This window comes from Columba livia, chromosome Z, assembly GCF_036013475.1.
Source record: "Columba livia isolate bColLiv1 breed racing homer chromosome Z, bColLiv1.pat.W.v2, whole genome shotgun sequence".
Lineage (NCBI taxonomy): Eukaryota > Metazoa > Chordata > Aves > Columbiformes > Columbidae > Columba > Columba livia.
The window spans coordinates 52,727,367-52,739,762 of NC_088642.1; the positions used below are offsets into that span (position 1 = coordinate 52,727,367).

The 12,396-nt window shown below is 38.3% G+C and overlaps 1 protein-coding gene across 2 annotated transcripts in view; it reads right to left on the reverse strand.

The window, feature by feature from the left end:
* The window catches only part of DAPK1 (death associated protein kinase 1), a 92,076-nt gene that overhangs the window by 19,156 nt on the left and 60,524 nt on the right, over nucleotides 1-12,396 (reverse strand). For both annotated transcript variants that reach the window (XM_065045832.1, XM_065045831.1), the window contains 7 exons: nucleotides 11,298-11,417; nucleotides 9,851-9,949; nucleotides 8,931-9,029; nucleotides 7,675-7,773; nucleotides 5,961-6,158; nucleotides 4,811-5,008; nucleotides 1,488-1,586 (listed from right to left, as the gene is read on the reverse strand). In XM_065045832.1, coding sequence (XP_064901904.1) covers nucleotides 1,488-1,586; nucleotides 4,811-5,008; nucleotides 5,961-6,158; nucleotides 7,675-7,773; nucleotides 8,931-9,029; nucleotides 9,851-9,949; nucleotides 11,298-11,417 — 912 coding nt within the window. The remainder of the gene's footprint in view (nucleotides 1-1,487; nucleotides 1,587-4,810; nucleotides 5,009-5,960; nucleotides 6,159-7,674; nucleotides 7,774-8,930; nucleotides 9,030-9,850; nucleotides 9,950-11,297; nucleotides 11,418-12,396) is intronic.

The following is a 12,396-nucleotide window of genomic DNA, read 5'->3' on the forward strand; positions in this document are numbered from 1 at the left end:
AATGCTTTTAAAATCACCACATTCACTTCCTGTCTTTCTCCTTTTCCCTCCTCTCTGCCACAACACAGCCAGAGTAATGGATAGTTATGTACATTCAGTTTGCCAGATTTAGTATCAGCATAATTTACTTCAATATCTCCTTCAAACTCGTCTAAACTAAAGGGATAAAAAGTACTTTTATGTTGGAAGGACAGTGTCCACGAAGGTAATTATACCAACAAAGCCATCATAGTGTAAAAGAAGAGACACAGCTCCAGAACTGTCCCATCACCTATTTGTTCTATCTTATCTCTAGAATACGTAGTACTGAAAATATGGATACACAATGGGACATAGAGGGAAAAAAAAAAAAAAAAAAAAAAAAAGGGACTAAAGACTAAACCAGGTGACAAACAAAAATCTCTAGAACTTCCCACAAAGTCCACTGCATGCATATTTCTTTATTACCAACAGGGGACACAGCAATCTGCAATCCAGTAGTTATCAAAAAGTCATTTTTAGATGCTAAGCTTGTTCAGGCCTCCTGTTGCATGAGATTCACAGTGGAAAAAAACACAGTGCTAAATGTACAGAAAAACAACAAAAATGTTCATATTTTCTATCAAATGGGTAAAGAAAATGAAACAGAAGTTTTCTCCTACTTCCCTCCATTTCAGCCATCTCAGGGATACCTTGTAAGGAAGAGCTTTGAAAAACTTGGACTCAACTAAAATCTAATAAGAACATAATTTCAACAGAGAAATAGTTACTTCTGAGAAAATGCATTTGTTGTGGTGATAGCAATGTAAACTGATTCAATGCATCTGAAAATAAAACACAGGTAATGGTGTGTATGATGCCTATAATGTATGTATGAGGTGTGCATAGCAAAAAACACTTCATTCCTGCTGTGGATATGCCAGCTGGGATAAGGACATTTCTCACCTTAGTGAGAAGGAAAAATACCTTCAGTGGTGCTAACTGGAGGCAGTGGTGCTGACTGATCTGTCATAAATTATTTGTTTTACAAGGACAGTTGCATGCTAGTTCACTCATCCATGCACCCACAGATCTCCCACAATGAAAACAAAGCTTTTTAATTCCCTGAAAGCAAGAAAAATATTTAAGATATGTACGATACATTTGTATGGTAACTTTATGTGATGTGAAATGACGTGCATCTTAATGACAGTGGTGCACTGCGTCTACAGAAAGCACAGCACTACCAGTAGTTCTTGGCTGAAGAAATTCTTAATTGTAGATGAAGTGGTAGCTGTACTGTGCTCTAATCAGTTTCAAATGCAATTGTAAGAAGGGAACAAGTGGACAACAGGGAATGTTTTTCACGCTATGGACATACAACAGCCTAGCATTTTTTTTTCTTAAATTTCAAAATGTAATTATATTAAACAATTCTCCTTTTTTCCTTCTCCTCTAAGAGATGAATTAGTTTCCTACTATCATACATCAAAGAAGCAAGAAGCCTAACAGTGTCTCTCAATACTTACACAGGTTAAAGCTTCTACATTGGCACCAGTAAGACACAGGAACCGGACAACATCAAGAATGCCGTTGTTTGCTGCCAGATGTAAAGGTGTTCTTCCATACTAGCATGGGGAAAAAAGTGTCATCATGTTAGCCAAAGAACTTCACTCCAAATTTCATGACTGATAATCAAACTTATTGTACAATTACATATAAGCAAAGGTCTTGCAAAAACCGTAAGAAAAAATACTTTTGATTACAGCTTAAGCACAAGTGCTTAAACCTCATTTAAAAACAAAGGCTAGATCAACTACTTAAAAAATGGGGTACAATTTTATAGGAAAATCCCCAACAACTGTGGAGGAATCTTTTAAAGTTTTTTGGCTATATTTGAGAATGTCTTTCTAATTACCAATAAATTTAATTGCATTTTGCTTAATTAAATATGAACCAGTTAAGCAACACTAAGTCCTTAACCTTTAAAGCTCTGGATTCTATTTCAATCTAAGTATTGCTGAAGATTATGCATCTGCAGTCTCCTCCCTTCCACCAAAGGAATGAAAGGGACGAATGCAGTAAGTCAGCCTGAAAGAATCTGTGCTTTCAGTGACACAGGGCAAGTCCTGTAAGTATTGCTTCCCAATTTTTGCTTTTCCCCCTGAATATTTCCACTGACAACAGGTCCTCATGGCATCCACTTCTTCTCTTCCATGATCAGAGCTACTGTTGTAAATAGCACTACTATGTATTCTCTGTTTGCAACTCCTCTTACTCTTACTTCGCATATTTTCATGCTTTCAGTACCGCTCCCCCCATTTCAGTCCTACGTTCAGAAGCAAACTCACAAAATTATTTAATGAAAGAGTATTTGAAAGCAAAGCTAACTTTCAGACAGCTGGAAACTGAAAAGATGTCCCAGCGCCTCAAAACTCTACACTTCAATGTAAGTAGCATCCTGTTGTGTATCAGGGATAGTGCAGCCAGCAGGACCAGGGCAGTGATCGCCCCCCAGGAAAGACACTGAGGTGCTGGAGAGAGTTCAGAGAGAAGCAATGAAGCTGGTGAAGTGTCTGGAGCACAAGTCTGATGAGGAGCGGCTGAGGGAGCTGGGGCTGTTGAGCCGGGAGAAAAGGAGGCTGAGGGGAGACCTTATCACTGTCTGCAACTACTTGACAGGAGGCTGTAGCATGGAGGGTGTTGGTCTCTCCTCCCAAGTAGCAAGTGATAGGACAAGAGGAAATGGCCTCAAGTTGCACCAGGGGAGGTTTATGTTGGATATGAGGAAAAATTTCTTCATGGAAAGGGTTGTCAGGCATTGGAACAGGCTGCCCAGGGAAGTGTGGAGTCATCATCCCAGGACGTATTTAAAAGGTGTGCAGATGTGGCACTTAGGGACATGGTTTAGTGGTGGACTTGGCAGTGTTAGGTTTACACTTGGACTTCATGATCTTGAGCGTCTTTTCCAACCAAAATGATTGTGTGATTCTATGATTCTAAATAAATGTGTATAATCTACTGCAGTCTGTGGAAGAAATAAATGGTGCCTCCAATTCGTATTATGTATATGTGGGACAACGCCAGATGTGAGTACCAAGGATAAGCTGTTGTGTTAACGCACTTCCATTACAGGGCTGAAGAGGACCAGCAGAATTAGAGATTCTTTATTTTATTAGACCCTTTCAGATAAAGAACATTCTAAAAATCACTTTAGTATAAATGACTCCTAAAAAAATAATGGGACACAGACTTTAACCACAGCTTCTGTGGCCACAGAACTCTCCATTATGAAGAGAGATGCTAACACCAAACTTGTGCTGCTTTAACTCACCTTCCTTAAAATGCATTCTTATCTGTGGATCTGGATTTAATTGCCTAGTCAATGAGGTTTAACGTCAGAGGAAGGACTGGGGAGCTCATTATTGCAAGTTTTTTCACTTGGCACCTGATGATTTTAATTATTAAAATAAAAACTGATTGCACTGGACAACCCTCAAGACAAAAAGCCTCACAACTTTCTTCAGGTGGCTACTACTGGGAAGGTCAGTGCTTTGGTAATTAATCAAAGTGTTAATTCGAAGTGTTATTGCCAGCATATGTACTCTTCCAGAAAAAACAAAGAAGCTAGAACACCTAAATGAAACACGCTGCAGATAGCAACCTAAATACTCCTATGAATAAAGTCTAAAGTTTGTAGTATACAAAAATTAAGTAGGGCAGAGAAAGACCCTCAGAGCTAAATATCAACCCTAAGACCCACTGCCTGTCAGCAGAACCTGAAGGCTGAACTTAACCTGTTCAAACTAACCAAAGCAAAGTTTCCTGAAACAGCTTACTTTTCTCTTAAAGACCTCTAGGAGGTAAGCCAGAATGTTAAACCTGTAAAGCGTCACATTTGATTATCTCATACACTGCAGCACTAGCACAACAGAAGAAGCAAACATGGCACCAGTATGTCAAAGTTTACAGACCGGCTATTACACATTCTCTTTGGAAAAGCACTTACAACAATTTTGGACAGTTCACATTTTTAGCAGTAACCCAATGGTATGTACTGGAATCAACATTTCTAGGGTTATAACGTTTACCAAGTGTTTCTGCAATTCTCACGTGTCTGTGAAATGATGATCAATGAGAAGGCTCCCAAAAAGCATCTTACTCAGATTGCTGACTTCAACTTTTGAAAATAATTTTACATTTAACATTTTCATTCTGAGGTTTCCTGTACCCTGCCAGTGACACTTTGTTTATTAGATAAATTAAAGCTATTCTACTTTGAGATAAATGATTGATTGGGATTTATTTTAATAAGTCAACTCAATGACGATCAACATAAACCAGCCAATATGACACTTATTTTTATAACAGAGAATAAAATCTGCAGTTGAGTTAAATCCCTTGTTAGATGACAGTGCAGATCTTTCCACATAATTTGGAAGAATTCAAAGCAGATTTTTCACAAAAATGTACCAGTCTTCACTTCTGTATATAAATCACTGTTACTAAATCACATCAAACCAAGGCCAGCAGCAATGCATTTCACCTGTTGTTCAGTGCCTCGATGTAATCCGCAAAAAGCAAATCTATACAGCTAGGGAAGAACGTTGGCATATATGTCAACATTAGATTTGAGTGGCAAAATTCACTTGGGCTCTTTCTTCATGTATCTTTAACCACTATTCAACTGAAACAGGTAAATTTGTGAGGTGAGTCATTTAATACTTCGCCTTTGGCCACTCCAAGAGGTAAAAAAAGGAAACACATTTTTCATACCAGAGAACTGGAAAAGGTCATCTGACCAACAGGTGAGCTATTAAACAAAGTAGTTCAGTACCCGTATTCCATTTACCTTATTAGTGACGTCCAAATTACAACTTGCTTCACAGAGTGCCATCACAATAGGAACATTCCCATCTTTGCAGGCCACGTGCAAGGGGGTGTTGCCATGTCTGTCTTGGAAATCTACAAAACATCCTTGACTGATGAGAGTTTTAACTACTTCTATTTGACATCTTCGCACAGCAAGGTGGAGGGCTATATGACCATCCTGAAATCACAAGATAACTTGTGAGATACAAAAATGCTAAACATCAAAGCATGTTGCAGAGTCACAATCATTTCATGTAAACGGGTGCATCTCCTTGCCTCAAGAATCACAATGTTTTCTATCTTTATTTTGAGGGTGGAGGCAGGGAGATGCACAGTATTTGTCAGAACAAATCAGCTATGGGATGAAAGCAAATTTCTGTTAAGCCACTGGGCTTTGCAGTGGAATGGATGAAATGTAAATACACATTCTCTACTGATGACTTCCCTAGCAGGTGGGAGAGTGAACAACTCTAACAACCAGCTGCATAGTGTAAACTTCTCTAGTGTTTATTGACAGAAGTCAGTGATGCAAAATTCATGCAATCTGTTCAGTGACCAGTAACTTCAGAGACTGAGCTTTCTGTCTTTGTGGAACAATTTAAAGAGACAATGTGACTGGAAGAAAACAATTTAACTCTTTTAGAAGTGAAAGTATTTTTCTGAATTTGCTTTAATAACTATTTAGTAACTATCAGCAATAAAGGTGGCTAAAAGGACAAGCATACCAGAAGTCCAAGCCATAAAACAGAAATAGGTGGAAATAGGTGTGATTTATCAAACCCGTAAGAATCAAAGGCAAACAGCAAATTTATCCTTTTTCTTTGAAGTTAATACTTTGCTGCCAATTACAGAACCCAATGTTCCTGACATTTTCATATAGTGTTACTCATAAGGTGATAATTGATAAGGTGGTAATGAATCAGCAAAAACCCAAATGTGGAAGAATAATCTGTGGGCAATTGTAAAGACTTACTGGTGTCATAAATAGCCTCTGTGTGAACTGCTCAGAAAACCCACATCATGGAAACAATGCTGGCTTGCAGCATTCAAATGAAGCAATTCAGAGATACGGCTCTGTGACACCTATGATCTCTGGATGTAATTTGTGATTAAAACCAAATCAAACTAACCTTGTCTGTTGCATCAAGGTCAGCCCCGTGTTCCGCCAAGCATTCGACAATATCGTGGTAACCCCTAGCAGAAGCTGTCAGGAGCGGAGTCTCCCCTTCTTTGTTTTTAATGTTCACATTGCAACCTGCTTCACAGAGTGCTTTGGCAACAGAGTAGTAGCCATGCCAAGCAGCACAGTGCAGTGGGGTTTCTTCTTCCTATCAAATGGGAAATAAAAACAAAAAACAACAGACCTGAACCAAACGCCAGGAGGAAGAATTCCCCAGCTTAACTTAGAAAGACAGAAAGATGACATGAAGGAAGAGAAGACAGTCTACGAGGTAAGCCCTTTAAAAAGATGTTGTGATTTCTAATACTGACATTCTCAAAGCAAGGATAACTCAAGCCAATACACCAAGCACTAAATTTTCAGCATTACCTGGATCCTGAGAGTCAGTATTTCTCACCATAAAACTAACTACCAACAAACACCTTGGATGTCAGCAACCTTAGTTTAAATGCCTCCATGCTCTTGAAGCTAACTACCTTGGTTCTCTCACCTGAAAACTGAATCCTTATTCACATGCATCTTCTGCATACTGTGTGCTGAGGGACTAATCCAGTATTTAAAACAGATCGCTCACCAAGGAGATGCATATCCCACTAGACTTGCAGTTTGAGGCAGATCACTCTGACTACCATGTTCAAAAGACACATCCTAATGAGTCAGGAGTATAGGCAGTGACCTGGGTACTTAAAAACTCAAGCCCTTTAAATGCATAACACAACAAACCTTTGAAATGGCAACCATTTTGAGTTTAGTTATGACTGGAGTTCTAATTTGCTTTTTGCTTGAACCCAGGGGGCTTCAAAATATTAACCTTCAATCTCCTTGCACTTTGTAACAGTTATGTGGAACATCATTAAGGAAGTCGAATGTTTTACAAAAATACACCATTGAAAGTAGCCCACTGAAAAGCAGAGAAGATTAAAACCCACCAAAAAAGTAATTCTGTCAGAGTCTGAGAAATGGGATACCTTTCTGTACCTGGCAAATACACACCAGGAGACAATCCATGCTAATATTATAATATCAGAGCACTTGGACTGTATTCAAGATTTCTGTAAAAACTGAGGAAAAAGAAATAGTCAAATAGCACGTCCTGTGGTCCCTCAGCCTGCTGCTGCTCGAACAATATAAAGGTAGTCCTAAAGGATGCAGCACTTGGGAAGGCTTGTGGAACCCACACACACAGTTAAATTTGGGTCAAATGGATTTTTTTTTCGTGTTAAGCCTTTTCTTTCCTGTTTTCTTACAAGAGTTCAGAGCTCTAAAGAAGCCCTCTTGAGCCCTCCTCTCATTTCCAAAAATGAGTGCTTAACACTTCAGAAAAATCCTGTGATGACTAAACCCAAGATGACGTCAAGGCAAAAACTAATAAAAACCTTTAGCTGAACTCATCGAGCATATACCACCACCCATACCTTTGTGATGTTGAGTTTCTTCATCTTAAAGCTTTCATTTTCAAGAGAACCTGTGTTTTATAACAGTAGTTGGTTCATGGCACACTTTTTTTTGCATAGTCTTCATCTATTAAGAGGTATCGAAACCTCCATAATTCTGCTACTTTTTCAAATGCAAACATGCCAGAGGCTGCAAGGCAACACGAAGAGTTTTGACCACTCATACTAAAGCCTTAGGTATTGAAGCAAAAGAGAGTGCCCATGACTCACCTTGTCTTGAAAGTCTGGATTGGATCCAATGTTACAGAGAAACTGAACCACATCCACATGCCCATATCGAGCTGCGACGTGGAGAGCGGTCTCCCCAGACTGCAATTACAGAAGAATATGCTGGTGTAATTCCGTATGTCCCCCCAAGATACTTGCCACTGTGTACAGCATGAATGCCTGTGTGCTGCAAGGGGTCTCCTCCCTCCCCACAACCTGGCAGCACAGCTGCGGTCAACAGAGATCTCCCATGTACCAACCACAGCTGAACGTGACAGACAAACCACCACCTGACAAGCTATGTCTTCAAAGACCTTCCTTTTTCAGAACTTGTGTTCCTACTTAGTTTGTTCCAGGTCACAGACACAATGGGATTCCTGAGCAATACGAGGAGGCAGCGGCGTGTGCAGCCACTGTTGAAACTGATGTCCTATTTCTATTTACACTATTTCCATACCCTCCAGCACCCTGTGCACACAAATGTAAGTAGTTGGCCTAACACCTTGGTATATCCTGACATATTTTGGTGATTACATGTTATTATTTGCAACCTTCTGTTGAAATTATATGAAAAATAAATGGTATTTTTATTAAGAGAGTAACCTCTTTCCTAGCAGCCCTATCGTGAGTTGAACACTACTTCTGCTCATGTGCGTCGCCTTGCACTAGTTCCCTCAATAAAGCAAAGTGTATTTCACAAGCATAACTGCCTCTGTACTGGAACTTTGGCTAGGATAAAAAAACCACTACAGTATGAGATTTTAACAGCAACTAGTTTCTAGGGCAGATGTTGCTCAAGTAACACTGATAGAGACAAGGTAAGTGCTCATCAGCTATAAATTGTTAGGCTTCATTATACTCAATAACAGTCAAATTTACTTGTCAGGCAAAAGTGATGTTCAATCAAGAGGAATGAAAAAACAGAATCACGATTTTAACCTGAGTTCCAATGAGAAATCTCATCTTCAAGTGAAAATTAATTTAGATTTGTACTTCCCCACCTACCCACCATGTACTCACCACATTTAATATGCACGCGCGGTTAACATTTGTCAGGAAAATAATCAGTACACCCAGCTACTTTAAAGCTGTGTTATCACAGCACTATATGTCAGCTTATACAACCACACTAAATCCAGTCACAAACTTGGAATTATGGCACGGCTGAAAACCATTTAAATTGAAAAACCTCTATCTTTTCTAAGATGAAGTTATAAAAAAAGGTTCCCTGTATGAAAAATTAAAATATTTTTTCTTACCTTATCCTTAACATCCAAAGGACATTTATTGTCACTGAGAAATTTCAGCGTTTCTACATGACCATGTCGAGAAGCCCAATAGATTGCATTAGATCCAGCCTGCCAAAAATATGGGATTACAGATGTTATTGATCAATACAGAATCCTAATTCTAGATTTTCAGCTGAGGAATATATGCACTTAGATGTACACAGATATATTGAACAACTACTCAAGCATATATGTACATATTTACCTTTTTTAAAAAGAAAACCCTTAAAATTGGTTCTACAATCCCACATACCAACAACGACAACAAAAAACCTCTCTACACAAAGATGATTAACAAGATCACTAACTGTCTGCAAGAATAATCCTCTTCCCCTTGGTAAGGGAGTTTTTTGGAAAGAACAGTCCTGAGATGAAAACCCTTCTGCTGCTTACTTTACCATCTCTTAGACACAGAAGCAGAAAGTACTTCCAAGTTTGCTCTAAATGAACCCCAGATTGTTAGAACACATTTGGAAAAAAAACTTATTGCAAAGCACACCCTCCATCACATATGAGTTCTATTTGTAACATTCTGATTCTACGATTCCCTATCATTAAAATGTACATTTAGCATTCCATATTAAAGAAAGTTCTCTACTGTGTTCTAGGGCAATCACTAATTCGAACTAATTGAGGCAATTTTCTAAGCACGAATTACATTTTAAGATTAGTATCATTCAAATTACTTCAGCTAATAAAGTGATCAAAATCTGCACTGGTAATAAATGACATTATTAATTAATTGCTTTTATCTTTTTGCTGTGGAAGACAGAAAATGGGCTCTACAGCCCAGATTTTTTCATTTCCAATAAAACTTGGTCTGAACTGCTTCTCCTCTGCTAACTGTACTGAAAAAATTATTCAGAATGGTGATAAAGCGGAACACTGACCTTATCTTGAACATCAATACGGGAACCACGCTTTAAAAGCAACTGAAGCATCTGAATGTTTCCACAGCCAGCAGCAATCAGCAGGGGAGGTGTACCATGCTAACAATGAAACACAAGCAAGAACGATACATTTAATTTTTGAAGGATTAAGAAAAGAGAGTGGAATAGAAGACAGGCATTGATGCCAGAGGGACTGACTCTGGACTTCCAGTTTCTAATTAAGCCTTCAGGGAATATGATATAGAGATTAATTTGTCCCTTTGTCCAAAGAAATTTATTGCACAGTAATTGTCCATATTTTTGAGGTGAATTCACATTTAATGAATGATACACCACACACTAAAGGCATGCTTTTAAAATTAGGGCTATTAACGTTAATCTCTCATTAGCCCAGTTTGGCAAGGATGTTCCCCTTTGCAATTTCTTTATATCTACATTTTAAGCCAGGTTACATAAAGTGTTTGTTGCAACACCTCAATGACACAAGCCACCATCCTCATATGGGGAAGTTAAACAGAACTGCACCATTATAACAAAAACTACAGGGATTTCTTGGAAGGTTCAAGATTCACCACAGTAAAATAAGAGATTCTTTACTTTCATAATGCTCTTAATTAATATTTCCCAAAGTACAGGGTATTTTAAAAAAAATGGATCCAATTTCATGATGGCAACACATTACAATTATACAAAAATCTACAGACAGTTTAATGAGTTACCAGGTTTTAGTAACCTTTTTATAAAAGCTCTGTGTGCTCTCCACATGCTGTAAGGACAACACTGAGACAATAGTTGAATTTGTATATAGTGATTTCAAATTGGGTCCATCTTTTTGAAACATCCTATACTTTATAATGAAAGTCAATATAAATATACAAAAGAGTGAAAAATTAGAGCAGAGATTATTTATCCAAGGTTAAACAGCAGAACCAGCAATAGAACTTCAGCAGCAGTGCACTGAAATGCTCTAGTAGGCAAGTAATTTCATTATGAAAATGAACTACACCATCTAACTTCATGTTTACATAACCAGCTTCTGCAAGATGGGACTTTTGTTTCTAACAGTGCTCTGAAAAGTCAGTTTTGGCAGTCTGTTTATTCCTACTTATTCTGCCATCCTTATCTGCCACAAGAAAAAAACAACTGCAAACAAAAGCAAAGGCTGATAAACCACAGCTCTTGACGATAAATTTGATTAATAGTTTTTCGAAGGCCTAGGCAAAAAAAGAAGACACAAAAGCCCCACAACATGTTGGGCTCCATTTTCAGGTAGTTTGAGAAGCCTGAACACAGAACACATTAAAACCTCTCCTAAAGAAAGGCAGAATTATTTTGCATCCACTTGTCTTCTCATTTCAGGTGTTACATTTCTATTTTACAACCACATTGCTCTTTTCAACAGGGTGATAGCTAGTCCCCCACGCACCTCAACATAGACCCACACTACCTTGTTGGGTTGATTGACATCGTAATTTGTCAGAGATCCCAGAAGGTGCTGTAACCCAGGAACATTGTCATCATTGATGGCATGAATAATAGCTTTCATCACAAAAGAATCTTCTTCATCCTTGTAATTAAAGGAGAAAGAAGAAAAATTGTTATCTTCAAAGAAAAAATCCTTATCTCAACAGCTGCCAAGACATCTAAAAAAAAATTTAAAGTAAAATTGTCAGTCTTTTAGAGTGCTTCAGCTGCAAACTGTAATCCTTCATGAAGCATACGGTTAACACATATGCATATTATTTGAAAACCCACACCAAAGACCCCTGCACTTCTTCTAGCACAATATACTTCCCTCTTCTTACACATAAACCCATTATACACTGAGGGTGCAAACAGGTTTATTTTATTAGATATATTTTCTTTTTCCTCCTAAGACTTTCAATAGATGCGATACTTGCATGAAATGAAACTAATTTCATACATATATGTGAACATCAAAGAACCCAAATTGGAGTATCAAGTTTCACACCATCCAGGAATAGGACACAGTAGATGTAATTTGGACCAAACTTCCTTCTATTCGAGTGGACCAGTTAAAATCTAGAACATATGTAATGAGCCTAGATGCCTTTGCAGGTGTAACTTTATTTTTCTCTCATGCGCTAAAATGTGAAAGAACAGAAATTCAGTGAGCTAAATTTTCAGATCATTCCCACCTCCTCTCTCTCAAGGTTTCAGATTTTTTAAAACATTAACATGAGTACAATCCTTGCTGGTGCAACACTGGTGTGAAATGCTGGTCCAGTGTTAAAAGGCATACTTGCAGCTGTGATTTGGGAAGCAGGAAAAGGAGGGAGAGACCAAGAGAACAAAGAGCATAGGAGCAAAACAGTAAGAGGAGGGTAAGTGGAAACAGGAGTGCAGAGTTGCACAGGATGGACTGAGGGCAGGTAATATGGATAAAAAGGGCTTTACAGAATTTTTGAAGTTTGAGCCTATTACTGTACAGAAAAGGTGATGTTACTCGGCTCTAAACATATTAACATACCTACTTTGCTGATCACAGGGAATTTGTGAAGCGTATACTAAAACCTGGAGAATAA